The sequence below is a fragment of the Aulonocara stuartgranti genome (genome assembly GCF_965226115.1).
Source record: "Aulonocara stuartgranti genome assembly, chromosome: 14".
In the NCBI taxonomy this organism is placed as follows: domain Eukaryota; kingdom Metazoa; phylum Chordata; class Actinopteri; order Cichliformes; family Cichlidae; genus Aulonocara; species Aulonocara stuartgranti.
In genome coordinates this window covers 25,873,838-25,896,148 of record NC_138950.1, presented here as the reverse complement: position 1 = coordinate 25,896,148, position 22,311 = coordinate 25,873,838, and the positions used below count along the sequence as shown (strand labels likewise).

At 41.1% G+C, this 22,311-nt stretch overlaps 2 protein-coding genes across 6 annotated transcripts in view; one reads left to right on the top strand and one right to left on the bottom strand.

The window, feature by feature from the left end:
* The window catches only part of veph1 (ventricular zone expressed PH domain-containing 1), a 91,001-nt gene that overhangs the window by 11,865 nt on the left and 56,825 nt on the right, over positions 1 to 22,311 (top strand). For all 5 annotated transcript variants that reach the window (XR_014270617.1, XM_082501780.1, XM_082501778.1 and 2 more), the window contains 3 exons: positions 890 to 1,444; positions 1,612 to 1,830; positions 4,986 to 5,160. Coding sequence is in view for 4 of the 5 variants with exons in the window: in XM_082501780.1 (XP_082357906.1) it covers positions 1,307 to 1,444; positions 1,612 to 1,830; positions 4,986 to 5,160 (532 nt within the window). In the remaining variant the exon portion in view is untranslated. The remainder of the gene's footprint in view (positions 1 to 889; positions 1,445 to 1,611; positions 1,831 to 4,985; positions 5,161 to 22,311) is intronic.
* ptx3a (pentraxin 3, long a) lies at positions 9,049 to 18,290 on the bottom strand. The gene is made up of 4 exons (XM_082501794.1): positions 17,937 to 18,290; positions 14,596 to 14,755; positions 13,779 to 14,203; positions 9,049 to 10,986 (listed from the first exon to the last, which is right to left on the bottom strand). The coding sequence occupies exons 1-4, from the start codon at positions 18,070 to 18,072 to the stop codon at positions 10,334 to 10,336; spliced, it is 1,374 nt and encodes a 457-aa protein (XP_082357920.1). The 5' UTR covers positions 18,073 to 18,290; the 3' UTR covers positions 9,049 to 10,333.

Below are 22,311 nucleotides of genomic sequence, written 5' to 3'. Positions count from 1 at the left end.
TTATTTACTATAACTTAGCGATGCCAACACACAGGTCTCTGGAGTGGAGCACATGCTTTTACCTTCAGTCCCACATTCACATGCTGCCCCAGCAACTTTTCTCCAAATGAGAGGCATGTTGTAGAGTAGAAGTGCACTATATAAGAACCAGTCCATTTACCAGAGACAGGCAGAATGGTGAATTTCAGTCTGTAGTTTTCTACATCTCACACAGGTGAGCTTTCACACACAGTTGCATCTCTAGCACAGTGGCCATTTTGAGGTTCAAAGCTCTGTCACAGCTGTATGGACATTTTTACTGCACCGTTGTGTTGTTATGGGACTTGGGGCCATAAATACACAAGCTAGTTAAAGGACTACGCCCACTGCCCCCAACTGAACCCTCTACACTGGGAATCCTGCGCTTTAACTGTAATAAAATGGTTAGGAACAGGATTCAACTGGTTGGACTATTAGGTCCTTTTAAAAGAAAACACAATTAACCTGCAGCTAACTAATGCACATCTTATTTGTTTAATCGGTACGACAAACAGAATGTGAAATTCATCTGAACCTTTTTGTTTCCAGGATTTAGACTAAGCTAAAATAAGCAGTATTTTTAACAGATAAGAGTTGTATCAATCTTCATGTCTATGTCTTGCAATGAAATTTTGTTTCTTATGCACGACTACTCCTTTAATTGAGATGTTTTGGAGAGCAAAAATCACATGCAAAATTAAATATCCGATGCTCGACAGTATCTCTGACTTGCTCCGAATTAATTTTCCCAGCTTTTCAAATGATCTCTTCCTGGAAGACGATTTTGTGTGCAAAATGACGATCCCAGCATTTCCTTCTCTTTAGTTAATTTAATCCTTCACTCTCTCTTTTTTTGTCCTTTCTCCTTCAGGACTCAGCTGCAGAAGGACTGCCCTGTCTCCATGGTAACAGGCCTCAGGCAGACCCAGAAAAATGTTGGGCCAAACCCGTCAAACTTACCTGATTCTGGACTGCGCCGGAGAGGATTTTAACAAAAATTATAAAACTATCAAGTCCTAATATGATGCATTCGATATTTCTTTCTGTATAAAAGTGTGTGCCTGAAAATCTTCATATATTTCAGCTTTATTGCATTTTAGAAAGACTTGCTTTCTCCCATCCCTGGCAGAAAAGAGTCTTCTATTTAAATATCTTTCTAAAACCAGGAGGTGAAGGAAAAGTTGCTATGGTATTCAAGACATTATGTCAGCGACTTTCTCAGTTAAGTGATCTTAAACTGTGCGGAGGCCGTCCCAGGCTCGTCTCAAGGTCCTAAACCAGGACAAGGATGCACCAGCTGTTTAGCCAAGTGCTCGGCCAGAGGGATCTGTCCAGAGCAGGTGATCTGTTCTCTCTGGAGGACGCAGACATTGAAGACTGTCTGTCTCAAGCTCTGGACCAGATTAAGGCAATCTCCTGCTCACCGGTAAGTTGATGTGTTTAGATCAGTGCAACCAACACACACAGTTGGTATTTATTCAAAAATTACAAAGCAGATGCCATTAATTATTTATGCCCTTATGCATAATTCATTGCTTTTGTCCTTACTTTATCATTGTATTCCTAATTTTGCATCCTGTTGCTGGCTGACAGGACTATTTGACCAATGACAATGACCAGGCAGTGGTGGAGATTTGCATAACACGCATCACCACAGCCATAAGGGAGACGGGCTCCATCGAGCGACACAGCACGGCTCTGGTGGGACTGTGGGAGTCCTGTCTGGAGCATAACCTCACCCCGCAAGGTGAAAACACAGAGGACACTCCGCATGCTAAGATAGCGTCTGACATCACCAGCTGTATCCTGCAGGTATACACACACGCTCGCATGCACACATCATTGTTTGTTTTACCTGAAGCACATAAAGGACACACATACTCAGAAACCTCTCAGGATATTATGTGTGCTTAGGGTATTTAGCTCCAAGATACTTTTAGTGCTCATGGGATGAAACTTAAAATTTACAGTACGGTGCAAAAGTCCCAAGCCATCCCTCTTTTTTAAAATTTTCTTTCTGAGGGGCCAGACTTTGTTGTCAGTGGTCTTGAGCGATAGTTTTTTAGTGTTTCTGAAAGTCTTTCAAAAGTTTTCTTTGGATTATACAACAACTGGACTGAAAATCAGTGGCAACAGGTCTGATTGAGGGATTAATCCAAATCTCAAATTTCTGATTCAAATCATTGTCAGTATGTGCAGAGGAGGTCAGGAGAGAGATACAACAGTGAGCGTCTCCAAGCATCAGCAAAACACCGTGGAGGCTCTGTCATGGTTTGCAGCTGCATTTCAGTCAGTGGTGTCAGAGATCTTGTCAAAATTGACGAACGCAGAAAAGTGCCGTCAGATTTTGATTCACCATTTAATACCATCAGGAAAACATCCTTAGAAGAGCTTTAAGTCTCCTTGAAGAAATCTGGAGAACTTTTCCTGAAGACTACTTAAAAAAATGACAAGAGAGCTGCCAAAGAGAGTTCAGGCTGTGTTGAATAATAAAGGTGGTCGCTGCAAATATTCACTCATCTTTAAAATTGCTCAAACTCTGTTTTTGGCTTGTATACTGGATTTCCATATATATTTGTACAAGTTTTAATAATTCATTGCACATATTTTCCATTTTCCTAACAAAACGTAAAAAAATGAGGAGTGGGCTCAGACTTTTGCAAAGTACTCAAACATTCCCTTTCATCTCAGCCACACACCTATAGCTTGTACAGAATGGAAAAAGGCCATTGGGAGCACTTGGCTATAACATATTTTACTGATGCATTGATATGCACTACATTAAACTTCATCAATAGCTGTTGTATTAAGGGTTTGGTAATAGTTTTCTTCTCTAAGAAGTAAAACTGTCAAGCTCATCAGAAAACGGGCATAATCAAATTTGAGTAGAAAAATGTAAAGAAAACAGAAAAAAGCACTTCTTTCGTCTTCCTCTTTGTCATGTGACCTTTGACAGGTTATAGTTTTGGGGCTGGTTGCATGTTTTTTTTTTAATGCACGTGAGCAATGCTATGCTAAAGCTCTTTAAAGCATTGGTGGTAAACACGAGGGTGTAAAGGCTTCGCGGGGAAAACAAGTGAAGGAAGGCAACGTTGGTGCACAAGCGGAAGAAAACCCTCACAAAATGGTACAAGCAGAAGAGTTAAAATAAAAATTAATAATACATGATCTCCAGCAGGGAAGTTTCCCTTTCAGAGCAAATATACTTTATGTAATCACTGCTGGGGGGGGAGGCATGAAAATGTACATTTAAAACTCACTTACCTTCCCCATTTTCAGACCTCCAGTGCTGAAAGGTATAAAAGCAGAGTGACTCCCCTCCACCTTCTTTCTCTCCCTCCCACTTTTTTCTTGGGAAAGGGAATGTGGTTAATACCACCATAATGAGACTGACTCCTCAGGAAAGACACACACACACACACACCCACACACACACACACACACACAAAAGTGAGGTTAAAAGTTCTGACAGCTCTGACGGCGCCTTCTGGCTCCGATGTCCGAGCTCCTGCACTTATCAGGACAGCCATTCCTTTTCTCTTTTTCTTTATCTCTAAAAATCTGTTTCTCTTCATGTCATTTTTCCACATCTCTTTCCTTCCTCTCTTGCCCTCCATCCACCTTTATCTCTGACCCCTTCCGTTCTCTCTTTCCCTCCCTGTCATTTTGAATTATAGACACTTGTCTTATTTTCCCACAGAAACTCCCTCAGAGAAAAGGAGAGACGATTCATGTCATATGAGCTCTTTGACGTGCGTTGTCATTGAAGTGTAGTACAAGATGACAGGAAAGATTAATAAATCAATACATTAATTCATGTGCCAAAAGAAGAACACTACTGGCACCTCATGCCTGCTGCCTGTAGCTGTCAAACATGACAGGCTTCACACTGAGTGTTCAGATCGTCCCTCTTTAGACAGACTAAAAACAGTTTGTGCTCTAAAACGTCTCAGCTCCAGTGCCAACACTGCATTTCATGGTGATTCTTCTATATTTTGGTGCCTGATAATAAAGGAAGTGAAGGTGTTTACACAGTTTATATTAGTGGGTAAAATAGTTTTTGCAGTGCCTGCACTGCCATCATGTGGAAAACCAGAGGCATGACAGCGAGAGACTACACTCCCCAAATCATTGATTGAGCAGTTTTTGATGATAGACATAAAAGATAAATCTTGAAAATAGATATATATAGTAAAGACTTAGAGGCCTTAGGTGTGTGAATAGAAACAAATGTGAAGCAGATGTTTTAGATGTGGGTTCACAAGTGTTAAATAAATATATGTGAGCGGCAGTGAACACGACGTTCGTATCAAACTGTCCTCTGGAGGGTGCTGGCGCATTTTGAATCCCGATCCCGCGGTCCGTGAGCGTTCAGAGCACAAACTTGTGCATATGTCTTTCAATACAATGCAGTCTCTCCCCCTGTTCTTCATTCTTATAGCCCGTTTTAATCTCTGTGGCACTTATCACATGGGTTGAGGAAAGTACTGCTGGCGCTCTTTGTTTCAAGTTACTAAATATATTTGATGCGTGGCTTGCTGTTAATGAGGATCTTTAGGCTGTACTGTCTGTTCTAATGAGCGTTAACACCATGCACATGTTGTTCAGAAAGATCAGAAACAGCAAAGGACAGGCATCTGATCTTGTTACTCTCCTTTATAGATAATGAGAAGTAAAGGTCAGGACTGTAAAATTAAGCCTGCTTTGCTGCCCTTTCCTTTTAAGAAGTGAGCTTAATTCAAGTCAGACTGATTTCTCTGTGAATGCGCTCGCTCTGTGTCCCCTTGTTCAAAGTTACAGTGATTGCCAATCATGCTCACTTTACAAAAACAAAAGCATTTTATCTGTGGACGTGTGCTGCTTTGACCAGTCGCTGGCATGTCTCTTAAAATGTTAGAAAACAAATATTTACTGTGAGAATGTCGTCTTGAACAGAGTGTCTCCTCTCCTATAACATGTCTCTGCAGAACTACAGTTGTCCTTCGGTCATGGTGCTAGCTGTCCCGGTGGCCGTGCGGTTCCTGCAGAGGGGCAACAGGGAGTTGAGCAGGAACATGTCCAGTTACCTCTCTCTGGCCGCTATAGCCAAGGCCGATCTGCTGGCTGAACACACAGAGGCCATAACAATCAGCGTGCTGGGAGGTAGGATACACGTACAAATGCTCGCACACAAGAAAGGAAACTGGTTACCTTAATTTTGTAGAGAAACTACAACGAGTACGTGTGTGGGTGGTTTGAGACTGTAAGAGCTTTGGAGAAGAACTGAATTTGTAACAGGGGTGTTACAGGACTTAATGTCTTTTAATGTAGTTGTTGTCTTGGCTTGTAGGAACAGCACGTTTGTACCACGAGGGATCCTAGTAGATCTGAAACAATAGGATCAGCTGTTTTTACTGGAGTGGAAAATGGAATTATTATTGTAATCTGCAGTTGTAGCTAACCAATGTGGTCATACAATGCATGTCACATACGTCATTGTGTCCCTCGTGGAGCTTTGATGTATAAGAATTAGTTTGGAGGAAGGAGAACTGCTACCTTTTTTGTTTGCACAGTGTTTCTTGCCGTAGCCCCTGTGGATGCTACAGAAAGTCTTTGTAAATGCTTCTACTTTCTCTCTTTTTTGATCAAGACATCTAATGCAGGGTGGTTGTTTTTGCCTATTAATCGCTTTCATGTCATTCTTTTTAAATATCTCTCCTGAAGGCCCGATAATACCTACATGCTCTGGAGGCAGAACTAATGTGAGGGAAGGGAGGACTGGGGAGGAGTATAAGGTGACATTGTCCTCAGGCACTGATCTCATTACTGTTTTCTTCAACTTCCCTACTTAACAGCTCAGGTCAGAGAGGGTAACTGAGCTGACCTCCAGTCAGTGGTTACAGAAGGCTACGCCCACTATGTTTTTTTGAAGCCATTTTAACCCCTTTTTAACATACATGTTGCTCATTAGTGAGGTCCCTAAAGGTCCAGGGTCCATAGTCAGCCCTGCTTAATGGAGATCTGTTTACCCTGAGGCACACATGCTCCCTCACACGCACACATGATCATAGGATAATACAGGGAGGGCCTGAGTATATGTATTTGGATGTGCTGTTATGTTTTTTTATGTGAATCAGTCAGTGCCTCTGGGAACATGTTGAACCTATAACCTCATGTGCAGACACACACACTAATTACCTCACACTGTACCACAGTGGGATGCCCACCAAAGTGGTGCTCGATGCTCCCACTGTTCTGCCAGCAGCTCGGCACATGAAACAGATTATCTCCTCACTGTCTGGTTTTCCAGGTGAGTTTTTGCCAGATTTGGGCTTTGATTATAGATGCAAGACAATTAGCACCCATAGTCCATAAATGTGTTACTGGTTTCTTAACAAAAAGAGAAAAAAAGGGATGTCTTTTTATTTTCATTTGGATACATGAAATACGAGGGGGAAGAAAAGAGAAGCTGCCAAAAAGACTTAAGGTTGAAGTAACTGCTGCTAAATGATGACTAAATAAACAACTTTTCCCTACAAAATGCTTTCACCACATTCAATCAGCCAAAGCACAAAGGAATGGAATAAAAGCAACAACTTGCAAATACAGACGTGCACTGTTACGCAATTGAAAATAGTGAAAAATACAAGGATTCATGCTACAAACAATATGCTCAATGTGCTATTACACTAAAGTGTGGTTTACTCACATTTGGATTTTTCTACATATCATCCCAGGATTCTGGCTGTTTGAGTCGTTGGCCCTCGCAGAGTTTTACATCACAGTCAGACTTATGAATCTGATAAATTAGGGAAGGTAATAATAATACCTCAGTGTCACTGTAATGCTTTTTCACTTCAACATTTGCACTCTGTAGTCTCCGCACGTATCGAGTTCCTGATTGCCGGCTCCTCCAGAGATGCATGTATGTAACGGCTGTTTTAAAAATATAGCTCTAACATTTCTTTCCACTAGATACACGACACCCTCAAAGTCATCACCTTTTACTAGACTACTGGACATGAAAGTGCACACGAATACCTAGCCTTCTTGTGGGCTCAGAAAGAAGCAGAGAAAAGGGAAATAAAAGAGACAGAAAACGCGATAGTTTGAAAGTTCTGTACACTTAAGTAGTCCGGTGGCTGTAATCCAGCTCGACAGGGATCGACCGACTGATATTGAATCTGGAATGAGAAACCAGATGAAAGTGAGCAAGTCCTGCTCGAAGGCTTTTTAAAAAATTTGTAGCAAGTTCACATTTATCTTTCATTCTGCACTTTTTAATGTAACCATGACGGTTTCCAAGTTTGAGCACCTTCTAAATGTGCTGTACTGTAACCATTTAAACTTCATGGTGACGTCTTTAACAAGCCAGAAGCCTGCGAACCTTTGTTCTGAAACCTAACATGCGTGTGCGTCTGTTGCCACATGCGATATTTTCTTCTTCTCCTTCGTCTTGTCCTTGGTGGTGCGTGTTGAGTTTCGGTCTTATAGGAGAATAGTGAGTTCCGTGCTTAATAAGCATGTGTGTGTGATTCCTAGTTACAGGAAACCAACAGCAGGATACTGGGTGAAGGTTTTATAGCTACAGCAGTCTCACACGCACTCACCGTTTGGCCCCACAGGGGTTTAGAGCCAAGGGTTCTTTCAATCTCTGAGTAAAACCTTAAGTTAGCAGAGAGGCTTGGAATCTGTCGTCTATCTATCAAAGCTGCGTGTCCGTTTTGGCTCTTCCTTGGACTGTAAGGTTAATACATGGCAGGGCGAGAAAAGTGAGTGAAGACTCGGTGAAATGTATGTGAGTGAATGTGGAAGGTGATTCTGTAACAGGTCACAGTTACACGGAGGTTGTAGCTGCGGGAAGAAACTGGGTCCAAGCAGGATGTGCAGCAGTAAACTGTAAGCATATGTGAGCTGCAGAAAGTCTGCAGGCAATTTCCCCACAGTCGCAGACATCACTGAATCAATTTTAATCAGCAAGAGATTAAATACAGTATAATTTGCAAAAGTGTGGTTGTGACATCGAGTGCTGTGCAAAGGTTTTGGGCCGCTCCTTATTTCTTTATGTTTTGCTTCCAAGGAGGCAGATTGTCTTGTAATTTTTTAAGTGATCTTGAGCGATACTTCTCCGGGCTTTGTGAAGCCTTTTAAAATTTTAATTGTTGTTTTTTCCTTGTACCTCACACTTTTCAGAGGAATATTTTTCAAGCCGCTTCACACTGACCTAAAAAGCATAAAAAGACACCTAACTCAAGGGATGAACCAGTGTGTGTACCTTACACTATAAAATGCCTTGATGCAACTTTTGTTGTGATTTTGCACCAGATAAGTTAAAAAAAAACGGCTTTGAGTTTTATTCAAACAACATAGCAAAGAACCAAATTTAAACAGTATCCTCAATAACTTTGTTACAAAAACATTTAATTTGTTCCCATTTCTTTAGCTGAATATGTGAACAATGCCAACAGTGACCAGATATAAAGAGATTCCCAAACAGCTGTTAACTTTGGCACATCTCAGCACGTTGTGCAGTGTGTACATAAAAAGTTTGAGGAAACTGAAGAAGTGGAACACTAAAGGGGAAGTGGCAGATCTAAGAAAAACTATCTATAGCAGGTGAACAGTATCTGAAATCCATGTACTTACAAAAATAGAAATAAATCCAGCAAAGTCCTGACACAGACCCTCAGAGGTGGATCTGCCCTTCAGCTGATTGTCTACTGTTCGCTGAAGCCTCATCAGACATCATCTCAGTGGAAGGACGGCTGTCAAGAAGTAGTTCTTACGGAAGGGAAACAGGAAGGAAATGCTGAAATATGCCACATTACTCAAGAACTGGACTGAAAATCACTCAACAGTTCTGTTCCAGATTTAAAATTTCTGATTCAAGTCATTGTCAGTATGTAAAGAGGAGTTCAGGAGATAAATACAACAGTTAGTGTCTACAGCCATCTGTAAAACACGGTGGAGGGTTTGTCGTGGTACGGAGTGGTGTTGGAAATCTTGTCAAAATTGAATATTTTAAATTTTGAAAAAATACATAAACACTCCTAATTTGGACAGTGGATACTTTTTTATTCATACCTCACTTATTTAATCTAGTCCTGTTATGAAAAACTATATTTATGTACAAAATACATTCAGTTTTACATTTTCACAATAATAAAAACAATTTACAGTATAATACAAGACAAGTTAGTTCATAAAAGACTGTGTAAACATTATCCTCACTTTCTTTTATCAAACCTCACATGGCAAATTCAACAGTTTTACTCTTCTTACTTTATGCAGGATCAAAAGAAAACTTTACCTTCTACTTAAATGACAACTATGCACTGACAAAGAAACCGAAAGCAAAACAGGAGTTACGTAACTCGTATGAATGTAAACACTGAGTACAAATTTAGAAATATATTGTTTGGAAATTCTTTCAAAGCTTTCAAAGAAAAGTTCATGGCAATAAAAAAAATGGTAAGCTAGTTAAAAAAGCACATTTGTAGTTAACAGTCAGTCATGCTTAAAATGATAACAAGTACAGCAGTTTTCAGTCACAGGTAACAGTATGATGCCTGTGCTTTTGGTTGTAATGGGGTTGGATTACATGGCTAATTGTACCCACAAAACTTAAAAGGTATAAAAGCAAATGTCTTTTCTGTTACATTAATAGTTAAAATGCTAAAAAAAAAAAAAAAAAGGAGAACATTTTCCTCTGTTTGGGTTTCTATTTTTTTTTTTGTGCATGTTTTGATGAACTGCACTCGCCATCTCAACAGAAAGATGAAAAATGCTTTGGTACTCTAAAAAACACATGTTGTGCAATACAAGATAATCACTTGTAATAGTCAGAGACCCCTCTTTTACTTGTGCTGCGTGGCTGTCTGGTGATTACTCTGTTTACTGGCTCAGAACCCGTTTACTTTCACAATAGACTCTTTGTCTTTCTTGCACTCTAATTGAGTCTTTGGTAAAAACTGCTTGCAGCACGTTCTCGGCGAAACTACACGTTTTCTAAGACGACTGTGCATCAGTGTGTTTTTTGTGTGTGTGTATTACTGTCTCAGTTCAAAAGGCTTGGTGAAAAAAAGTCAACTTAAGTCTCTCACAGCATTGATTTTGTCTTATTTGAACATGCCCAAAGTTCAAAACTGCAGTATTAGCAGTTACAGTAATAAAAAGTGAGATGAGGAGGAAAATTGTGGTCTCTGCTACAATGAAACAATGAAAATGTTTAATTATAGGAAGAAAGATGATAAAAGCAGCTGTAAGTCTTTTCACTTTGAGCATTTAACTCTTACAATGTTGTGGAAATGATGATCATAGTGAAGAGTATGCACTATTAGATGAACTGAGCGCCTCCGTGCGGCACCATCTCCGTTACACCCCACGCCACTATGTTCCCGCTCTGCTCACAGCCATGGCCTTCCCGCAAAGACAGCTGGGAAATCTTGTCCTCTGACAGTACTTTGTCCCACATGTTCACCCCCGTCATCTTCCCCGCAAATGCCAACTTAGAATCGAATCCCGCCTCAAACCCTGCCACGCTGCTCCCGCTGCTTAAGGACGGAGGACAGCAGCCGTTCCTTTCCTGACCCAGCTGGAGGGAGCCGCCGTCGGGTAAGACGTGTCCTTCGGCCACTCCGGGAGTGGACGCTACCTTCACGCCATCCGCCCATAGGGAGGCCAGGCCCTGCTCTGAGGACCAAGCCCCACACAAGTGGGTCCACCGCCCTGGGTTCACCACTCCCCGTGCCTCCACCAGGTGAGCTTCTCCTCCGATGGTGAAGAGGGCAGCATTCCGCTTGAGCAGCAGCTGGATCTCATATGGATTGCGGCGGTTTCCATAGGTGAACAGCACGGTTTTGTTGGCGATGCTGGTTGGTTTGAACCACATGCAGACAGTGAAGGAGGACAGGGAGACGGGGACATCTGGTATGATAGAGGTGTAGATTCGACTGGAACGCATTGGGAAGAGGAGGGCCATCTCACAACCTAGCCAACAGGAAGATAAGAGGATCAGGGCTGAAGTTATGCCATATATAGTACTCAAGCACTCATCCAGCAATAATAAATCCTCCTGTTTGCACAGAAATAGTATAATTTTAAAAATCTACAAATTACAATAAATTCTAGATATTTTACCCCCGGCTGCAGTGGTAATAGTGGTTCAGTTTAGAGAATTTAATATGATCATTACAAAGTTTTCTTTTTCATTTAACTGTGACGGCCCAAAATTGGACGTCAATTTGTTGTTACTCATGAAAAAAAGATTTTGTTGGGCATAACCTATGATGACAATGAAAAGACAATGGTAGCTCAGCAAGCGGCATTACATTTTTATTGTTTGTCTGTCTTTTGGCAGGATTACACGCAGAATTTGAAGCCAAATTTGACTGAACTTGGCAGAGAAGCGAGGAAACCGCTACAATTTGGTGCCGATCTGGATCGGTTTAAATTCCCAGAGGCCGTTGCGAGGGTGCGTTCCACAAAATTACCCAACAAAAGCAGGTTGAAAGTGTTTGCAGGAGAACATGTTTGAAGGAGCAGAAACGGAGCAAAAGAGGGGAAAGAACATGAAATGAAGCACAACAAACAGATGACCCTCAGGGCTCTGTCCATGTGTGATTTGGTATGATGGGGAAAAAAGGAGAATAATGGCCTGAAATTTACCCTTGCAGAGTTCCACTTTACATCATAAGACTTGATCTCCTACACAGACTAATGGAGTCCTAAAGAGATAAATCTACAATAAAAATAAATTGAAATCTAAAGCTAGATTAATTAAGTCAGATTACTATCTTGTGGTTACTGGGCCCCTGTGGTTTTACTGGGGCTGCCTCTACTGTTGTTGTACCACGGTATATGAAGTGAAGGCTGAAATAGGTGGCAGCGTGAGCGTGATTGAATGTGACACAGTCAGAGTTCAGTTACTGGTCAGGTGATGAGATCATGAATCACTGGCAGTTTTTTCCTGTCCCACCACCTCACGCACAGACACACACCTCTCTGGGTCATCTGGTTCGTGGATTTTTTATACTTTGTGTCGTCGCCTTTTCCCCTTATTCCTCTCTGTTTTTACTCATTCAAACACACACTGTCTCAAAGTCACTCTCTCACTGTTTGACACTGTAATGTCAAACCAACTTTTGTTGGTTAGTTTTTTGGCATGTGAAATAGAGAAAAATGTGTGTGGCATATGTGTATACCACCTTTGACTGAAGCCTTTTAGGCAATTTGGTCTGCGTTACATAATGGAGTGTAACTGCACATTGTCAGCATTGTCAGCTCTGAATTATTGGAGCTGGTGTGAGGTGGGGGTGTAGCAGGGTGGCTAGATCCAGTCTAGCATCCGAGTGTTTTTTAGAAATAGCCATTTATAGTTATTTCGCTTATATGAAATCATAAAATTAACCGTTTATGATTTTCTGATTTTCATCGCTTTGAAACTAAATCATCACTGTTTATGTGCAATAATAATTTAACTGGCTTACAGACTTAGTGTCTCTGTATCGCCTGTCCAACTTGTAGAAAATTAAGATTGGGTTTTCTAATTTGGTCCTGACAAATCCAGATAAGTCTCTGAGTTGGGGAATAAGTAACTAAATACACACTGTTTAAAAATACTCCCAACAATCAGCTGTGAACAACAAAGAAAACATCCTGGTAAAGTTTTGTCTAACAATCTGGTAAGTCCCATTAATAACCCCTAATATACAAGTCAGTGTTTGCTCTGCCTGCTGCTTAAGCATATAAACTCTTAGTTGTGTTTATGGATCATTTCCTGTTGTTTGCATAATGTTCCCGGTATATCCTGTGTGCATAAAATAATCCTATTTAAGCTCACAGTTATTCCATAAAGGAAGAGCTCACAGGTGTTTGATCAGGATGAGCTTGATACTCTGCAGCCCTGATTGTGTGCGAGAGGAAACGTGTTCTGAACTGTGCACATTTTGCACATTACACAGCGTAACATCTCTCATTTTCCATTCTTTGTCATGCATTTTTAAGTATTGAGTTTTAACTCAAGATTTTTCTCTCTCTCTCCAGCCCTCTTTCTTTCATTCGCTTTTTTTCTCCCTCCAGTTAGCAGACACGCTCCCTACTTAAAACCGGAGATCTCGTTTCAGGTTCCTGCCACTCAGAATATAATAGTGAAAAATCCATTCTGTGTTTGTGTGCGCTCATGATGGTTTCCATCTGGTCCTACTTTCCCAGGGTTCTTTTGGTGTGGTTTTTGCGGCAACTGGCTAATGATTACACCTCCCTCTGTTCACTGTTTAGGCCAGATTTATAATTTTGTGTATAAGTGCACGCATAAGATGAAGAGTATAATTTAGCCCTTTTGTGGCTTTCATTTGATTTATTCTAGGAAATAAAGTTGTTGTACTGATATCAGTGATGCTCTGCTGCAAGTTTCCTCAGTTAAATTTGCTGAGCCTAATCTTATATTTATTAGTCAGTGTTAATTTCAGGGAACCCAGTTAACTCTGCTAACAATTTACAATAAGGGTTCATTACCCATGAGGAGTTTTGTCCAAAGCTTTTCTTTGTTATCATCTTTTCATGTTTTTACTTGAGTCTAATCCTACTTGTAAATTTCTACAAATACTTGTAAGTATCTGCCGGTGCAAACAGCTTTAGCTGAATCTCTTATTTCCAGAATGAATTAATACAGAAAAAAATTAAGCAGGGTGTTGTTTCAGAGCTATGAACACAAATAGAAATAACAGGAAATCACAGTTTAAGACAAATAGGGATGGTTGATAGTAAGGTCAGTGTTATACCTGCAGGCAAGAATCTTTGCCTCGAAGATCTCAGGGCTTCCTCCATCTCCACCTTCACTTCTTGCAGTGCAGCCAGCACCATTTCTAAAGTGGCCTCTGTTGTTGTGACTTCTTGCTCATGGTGCCCCTGCTCTCCACCCCTCAGAGGATGAAATCCTGCCTTGGTATTCATCCCTCCTGGGCTGCTAAAGCAGCTGGTCTCCAGCTTGGAAAATCTGGATGCTTGTGTTTGTGCTGCAGAGAGGAGCTCTTGTAGCATTGTCTCCAGCTGGTTGGAATTCCCCGCAGCAGCCGCAGGAGAATCCCGATGTCTGAGTTTGAGGAGCTCCAGAGTCTCTCTGAGACGGCTGTTCAGCTGCATTTCCATCCTTCTTCCTGCATTCTCCACCGCCGCCCCACAGGACCCACCATACTGAGCTACAAACCTGACAATATAGAACCAAGAATCAATATGAGTGATTTGAACCCTTTCAGCTGAAGAGGTTTAAACATGTGCAGACAAGGAATTTGCTATAGTTGCTGAGAAATCTGCTAAATTAATTTGAAGCAGATCAGTTCAGGATTTTGTTCTGAAGCAGAGCTACATTAATGAGGCGATGGGCATTTCATCACTTTGCTTTTTTAAGCAAAGTGATGAAATGATTAAATCTGATTACACTTTTATACAGGCCGTTTACCATTTTATTTTTAGTCCTGTCTAGGTTGCTGAGACCTTGAATTGTCTTTGGCTTAATCACAAACACTCATTTCTCTGCTGCTCATCTTCAACCATAATGACCTGATGCTGATTGCATGACTTCTCAGTCTTACAACCGACCTTAACATTTCACTGCGCAGTGACCCCATCTCCACCTTGATGATATCATCGGCATACTGAAGCAGCATGTTCTCCCTCATTTGACTGTTCTCCAACATGGAGAACATCTTGTCCCATTTGGTCAGTTCTGAAGAACGGCAGGGGGCTGAAGTTGGTGTGGCTGCAAAGAGAGAAGGTAAAAAGAAGAAAAAGAGAAAAGTTTAAACATCCAACAGACGATGAACTCATTCAGGTTTCTACAGCTTCTAGAGCTAGCCACACCCCTATCTCCTGCACCTCCCCAGAGATCCAGATGGACTTTTCCTGCAAAAAGAATCTAAGAGTTACTCCTCAGGAACTCTACTGAAATCATATCAAGATTCATTAACTTTGTCATTGAACAGGTCCAGAGAAATTGCACGTCTTGTTCTTAAATTGTGCATTTATACTTAATGTATATGTAAGGCCACTAAGACAGGAAAAAAAATAAGAATACGGAATTCAGTTACTCCATTATCAGTTATGTATCAATATAGGAAAAGTGCTGAATATATGAAAAAAGATCACCAACGTATCAGACTTTTATTTAGAAAAAGTGTTTGTTTAGCTGAAAAAAATTGAGCTTTTACTTTCTGCAGTTATTTGCCAGATGGAGTTGCGGCTGTAGCTTGAAAGTGTGCATGCAGGATATGTTTAAATTCATTTCCAATTTTCTTCCAGCTTTAACAGAAACTTTAAGGTCAACTTCAATCTTAAGAAGGAAATGGATTTAATTCTGCTTGAATAGCTGACTGCCACAAAGGCATTAGTGGGCATAGTTGGAGGAAGATGGTAAAAGCGCAGAAGAGGATGTTAAGTTGTTGGGAGAAAGAGGGTGAGAATGAAATCTGACAAATAGCTCACAAAGCAGGAGCTTTTCCTGTGAGCTTATTGGGTTTTCTGCTGTGAATGAGGAGACAGATGGGCGGTGTGGGGGGTTGAAAAGGAAGGTCAAGACCTGCTGACAACATTGGGAGAGATAGCATGAGTATTCCGAAACATATGGAAAAGGGGGATAAAACAATCCAGGAGTAAGAATATGTAGGTCACTGTATCAGACACGCTGTTCTGGTTAACTGTTGAGCCTTTTCGACCTCTGTTTATACCTGCAGACATATTCCAGAGGGGTACTATTACAGACCTACACAGTTTGTTTTGGCTTCCTGTTCTCAGTGCTCAAAGTCAATTAGACATAAGGGTCATGCACTTTGGACCCTGGGGCTTCTCAATCTAAGGGAGCTGAGCTTGGTTTTTGAGTGATTTTAGTAGAAGAGAGTGTAAGTGGGTGAAAATAATAACTTTTAGATGCATAGACCCTAGTTTTTAAAGATGTCAGTGGTTACTTCGATGATCTACTCTAAATGTATATTTAAAATTGTTTAAAGGTACGATGTGCAAAATCTCACCACTAGATGCCAGTAGATTGCAGATTGCATTTAGCTGAATTCAGTTTTCTTACCACTCCCGATTCAAGTGCAAAATCCTAGCTACGGTAGCCAGTGTAGGACAAACAACTCTAGCTGCTGTTCATCCATAGAGTGAAGGCTGTGAGTTTGCTGTTTACCTCAGCTGTCAATATGCTAGGTGTCCATGTCTATTTACTCTGGAGGAGGCTGTTAAAGTTTGTGAAAGGATTTCAATATGCGTCAGTAAGTAATTAAAGCTCACTTCTGTTTGATAACAGTGAGGTGTGTTGTTAAGGATATCCTGAACTTTTCTGTTGGTAAGCACTGCTGTTTTTGCCAGTGCTAGCCACTGTTAGCTGCTATTAGTCTCTGATAGCTGCTGTTAGCTGGCGTTAGTGAAAGCTTCTTTGAAGTGATTCAAACATTGTGGGACACTGGATACTTAGCGAATAAACTCTCATATGATGTGAGAATGTAATCGAGATGATTATCAATGGAAAATATGATTTATTTCTTTTCAGGACACTCAAGCTTCAAATTAGCTAGCATAATATTAGCTTAAAACTAGCCTCTTTTTTGTTTAGAAGGCTCATTGTCAGCTCTGTGGGTCACATGTCTAATCTGCTGACAATAAGTAACTTGACAATATTGAAAATAAATAAGAATTTTTATGTATGTTTTCATTTGTTAAAGCTCTAACTTGAGCTTGTGTGAACTTGAGTAAATTGAGTAAATTTTTAAAATGAAATAATCTCCAAATTACTGCACATTTAAGCAGTATTCAACAGGAAATAAGCACTGAATAGCTTCTATATTGAGTGGCAGTACTCAGCAGTATGCTCCTTTTACAACTAGTCAGTGTCTGTGTGTTTGAGCAAAGCATAACTCAACAAATTGGTCCACTCGTCTGCTACATGTTATTTTTCTAGCCTGTCATTCATTTTGAAATTTGCCGTGTCATGACCCCTGTCATGTGGCCTCATTAATTCAAATTCCTCTCAGAGATTCGGAGATTTGAGCAGGTCAGAAGCAGTGATCTGTGTCTCCTTCGAGCTTTTTGACCTCTCACAGACCTGCACTCAAACTCACGTGATTTTCTCCTTCTTGCACCCTCTCTGGGGGGCCGAAACAACCCCCCACCTCTGCTGCTGTAAACTGTGTTTGTTTGTTTTACTATTCTCAGTCATTTGTTTCGCCCAGTATAATATTTACCTCTTTAATCATATCCCAGACTATTTTCTGCCTGTTAACCGCTAGTGCCACAATTACACCTCCTGCCAGGTTTTAAACAGCTAACAAATGCAAAATTCGAGCTGCGGAGGGCCAGTTGGACACTTAAAAAACACAAACACTCACTCTCACTTTCTCCCTTTCATTCATCGCTCTTTTCATCCCACACATACAGGTCTAAACGACAGCTGAGAGAGGAATTTCTTAAAGATATACCAAAGTGTTTCTGCTGTTGGTGACCGCTGATTGTGGCTGTAAACTCCTACAGAAACTCTGTCTCTGCCACATACATGTTAATCTCTAATCTCTGCTCTTCTTTTCTTTTTCCTTCTTTATTTATTTAAAGACACCAACTTGTGGAGGATTTTCAGTTTTTTCTCAAGCTGTGAAAGATTTGCTTTTTTACCCTCTTCTTCATCAGACCTTCTTTCACCCTCCTCCTCGATTATCATATCGATCCGATTCTACAGTTTCTTCCCATTTTTTTTGTTGCTGATGCACAATACATCAAAAGACAAAAGTGTTGTGGAAACTAGTGTCCCAGTCTTACTCATCCATACATGAATCTAAAAAAAGAAACTCAATTTCATGCTTTTGACAATTAATACGGTCGATACATCCGAGAGCCTTGATTTGATAAAGGTGCAGGCCCAGCACTCACACATGCACACACATTTCCACACTTACGTGCTGGCGTCTCTTCCTCTGCGATTTCATTGTAGTAGGAGGGACCGTAGTTGAACTCGATAGCATCCTCGTAGTCCGAAGGCAGACACAAACACATCGACAGCAGGCTCGCTGCCCGAAGGAACCTCAGAAACATGCTGCTGCTGCTTCTTCCTGAATGTGTGTGAGAGAGAAAATGTCTGTTTGCCTGTGAAAGTCAATAAATGTGTGTGCTGTTTTCCTAACTGCTTTTTCCTCTAAGTGTGTGTGTGTTGTATGGGGCAATTAGAGTCAGATAAGCTGCGTGTGTCTGCTTTCTCTGCCTGTCCTGCTGCTTTCTGTCTGTCTCACGTTCTTCATGAGCTGCATGGTCCTTTGCTCTTTTTTAAGCCCCACAGTCCCATACTGTATGTTGCCCCTCCTCCCTCCCTGACTCTCCACCTCTTCTCTCATTCTGTCTTGTAAATGCTGAGCAATCCTTTGGCAGGAAGCCCACTGCTATGGAGATAGAGAGAAAGGTGCTGCTTGGGCACACATGTACTCATTTCTATTTCTCTGAGAATGAGAACTTAGGGACATAAACTCTGACCTGCTGACCTTAACCCGTACTTAATCGTGGACGAGTCTCACAGTTGATCAGGCAGGTTTTAAACGAGTGAAACTTTTCAGTTTCATCAATGTGAGCGTTTCATTTGATGAGTGTCTAATCGCCATTAAAAAAAGCCAATTCAGTCTACTCCTTCATACTAACCTAAGTCTAAACCCAAGCTTTTAACTGTTTTGAATCTAATTGCTATTGTAAGTTTAAATTTAAAGCCCTGTGGCCCTTAATCAGGGTCATAATGCCGAAATAAACAATCAAACACATGGGGAAAATCCACCGAGCGAGTGAAGAGACGTCTGAAAGTTTCTCTAAATCTCCGTACTTGTGAAAAGATTTGGCTTTCGTAAGTACAAAAGGGAGTCTGAAAGCACTGCAGTGAGACGATGAGTAATGCGTCGTTGGAGGTTGTGTGTGTGTCATAATGAGATATAACGGGAGCTTCTGTGACTAAGGGAGAGGGAAGGAGAGGGGTTGAGGAGGAAGCAGGGAACACAGAGCTTTCTGATATTTGCCCCATGCAGGGATGCTGTGAGTGGGTGTGAGTGGGTGAAGTTTAAATGGAACCCAGACAGGAGAAGTTTCTAAATGGGTTTATTGTTCTCCAGCTTCTCTCCATTTATTTATTTATTTGTGAGCCTCGCTGCTTCTGTGCGCCTGTACTTGTGTTTATATACTGTCTGTGCATCCGTGTGATAGAAGATACTCATGCTGGTGTGTGCATGCATGTGTGTGTGTGTTTGTGCTTGCTTGTGTATTTTTAAGAGGATGGAAACAATGACTTCCTCACGGGATTTTAGGATAATCTCACTCTCATCCTGGTCCCCTCCCTCCGACTTTCTGTCTGCCCGTTCCTCTCTTCCATTGTGTTAGTTTGCTTTCCCTAAATTGCCCGCTGAAACGCACACTTGGCCACTTGTTATCAGGGTGGAACAGCCTCTTCGTGCACTGAAACGCAGAGAGAGGTGCGTGGGAAAGGATTAGTGAAAGCTGGCTCTCTTCATTAGTTCTGTATTTCCACTCGATGGCTGAAACTGTTGAGTCCATTATCGTGTTTTTTAAGCTTCCTCTAGAACACTTTGGATGTCGTCTTTCCCATATACTTGTCCATGATTTGCTAATTCATGCCACAGAAGGTGATCATGCAGTCCGAAAGACTGTTCGCTGGTGATCGTTCAGTTTTAAGTTCCACTCTTCTTTTTCATTTATGCTGAAGTGTGCTCAGCTTGAGTACAGTGTGATATCACTGTTTGTTGTACCTGTGAAACACTGTTTCCCAACATTGTGTTCAATTGCTTTTTTAAAAATGGTGAAATGATTGTTTCTATAAAGACGATGTGAACACGATTGAAGGGTGTATTTGCTATAATTTTCGGTGAAAACTTGGAGTATAGAAAATGAGAGGACAGCGTGGGTCTCTTCTAACTCAAAACATGGAAAAGAGCAGAGAAAAGCTGGTTACAGTGTGGATTCTTATTGAAATCTGCAACTTACTCCAGCACTTCCAGGGTGGACACTGAGGCATTCCCAAGCCAGCTGAGAGATATGAATCACCCCAGCATGTCTTGGGTCTGCCCCGGGGTATGCCTGAAACGCCTCACCTAGGAGGCGCCCAGAAGTCCTCTACTCTGAGCCCTTTGCTAATGATTCAGCTTCTTATTCCTCTCTCTACAGGAGAGCCCTCCACCCTACAGAGGAAACTCATTTCAGCTGCTGGTATCCTTGATCTCATTCTTTCGGTCACTAACCACAGCTCGTGTGGAGAGGAACGTAGGAAGCATGGCCTGAGGCTCGGAGGTGCTGATTCTCCTTCCCGCTGCTTCACACTCAGTTAATCAAATCAAATCAAATCAAATCAAATCACTTTTTATTGTCACATCACATGTGCAGGCACACTGGCACAGCACATGCGAGTGAAATTCTTGTGTGCGAGCCCCACAAGCAACAGAGATGTGCAAACACAACAACACAAACGAGCAAAATACAAGAATGGCCAACCTGAAACTAATAAATATATGTACAATATATAATAGTGTATGCATTTCTGGATGTGTATACTAAATATTTCCCTACGTGTGTGTGTGTGTGTGTGTGTGTGTGTGTGTGTGTGTGTGTGTGTGTGTGTGTATACACATTTTTACAAATTAAATAGTAAAAAAATAAAATAAAATAATAATAATAATAATAATAATAAAATATATAAAATATACAGAGTTGAATATGTGCAAAACAAGTGGCATTTATATACAGTGTGGAGTGCATAATGTTGAAGTTCCAGTAGTGAAGCTGAGGTGTCTATGACCAAGTTACCAAGTCATCCAGTGCTAGCTAGAGGTCATTTCATGATGAAGCTTAGAACCACATCATCCACAAAAAGACAGAGAGGTTATCCCAAGAGTGACCGAACAGGAAGTCTTGCATCCTCATAGGACACTCGGTGATGTGGTCACATAGCACATCCAGACTGGTCAGGCAAACGCTCTCAAGAGGATAAAGAGCTGGTCCTCTCTTCCACCAGGACAAAGACCGCAAAAGTGATCAGTATCACGCCCTTTTAACATGCCTGCTGTAGTTTGACACTAAATGACTTCAACTTCAACAAATGCATCATTAAACTAAGTAAAATTTAGAACAAATTAATGTTTCAGAATGCTTCTATACTCAGAAAAGAAGCCTTCATATAGGCTCTATTGTGTTTCGGGGGTGTTTGTATTGTAAATGTTTCCATGTTTTGCCTCACAGCTGCAACGTCAAGTGGGAATTCAGCCAGCTGGAAACACATCTTACAGGCTTGTCTAACAGTCGAGCAAAGAAATGACTTCACGGTGTGCTCGTGCATGAGTTGTATCCTTGCAGTGACAAATGACTTACTTATAGTTTATGTATGACTTAGTTACACAGCTTTTACACCAAGGGAATATTTAATATCAGCCACACAGATGTGTTCAACGTGTTTCCCGCTGCACTTCATTAAGCGCTGACTCAGCAGAAAGAAGTGCTGAGAAACATTGCAGTTTGGGTCTTAACAGCCTGAAAGCTTCACTCGATACCACAGAAAGAGTTCAAAGTGAGAATCGGTCTATCAGCTGTGCTAGTATCTATCAGCATTTATGATTTAGATATAAAAACAATTGTATCTACTGAACATTTTTATTCATTGTGCACACGTAATGAAAATCCTTCGCAGTCTTTTCTTTACTTTCGGGTAACCGAATCCCTTCCAGACATCTGTGCAGTCGTGTCATATGAGCTTGAATATTTTAAACTGTGTTTTTTTTCCTTCCCTGCTGGGGGGTAATGGGGGTGGGTGGTATTGGCTCATCCAACAAAAACATACACATTCTCAAATGTATGGGCTTTCTGGGAGAAGTTCATCTGATTTCTCTTGCATTTTGATTTGTCAGATTCTCACCCCCGTCACCCACCTCAGAGTGTTCGATTAGCATGAAATATGACAGGCTGGACATGTGTACATGGAATGTGCTTTGGAAGCTGCAGAAAACACATTAAAGTCGTAAAGCTCTCCCAAAACATCCCTCTGGATATCGTTTGCGTTGGTCTCTGCAGTTTTCTCCCTGCAGTAACCTCCCTGTTGTAAAGGTTCTGGGGGTTTTCTTCTTTTCTGTTTTTTTTCTTTGTCAGATTATGTGCATTGTTTAATGTGTGGAGAATGTACTCATCCACAATACTTAAGATAAATCGGCAGGCCAGCTGACAATGAAAACCTCCTTCTAGCTTTTTAAATGTAACACAGAACTTCTGGCGCATCTTCAGCTCATTTAAACCCACATTTTC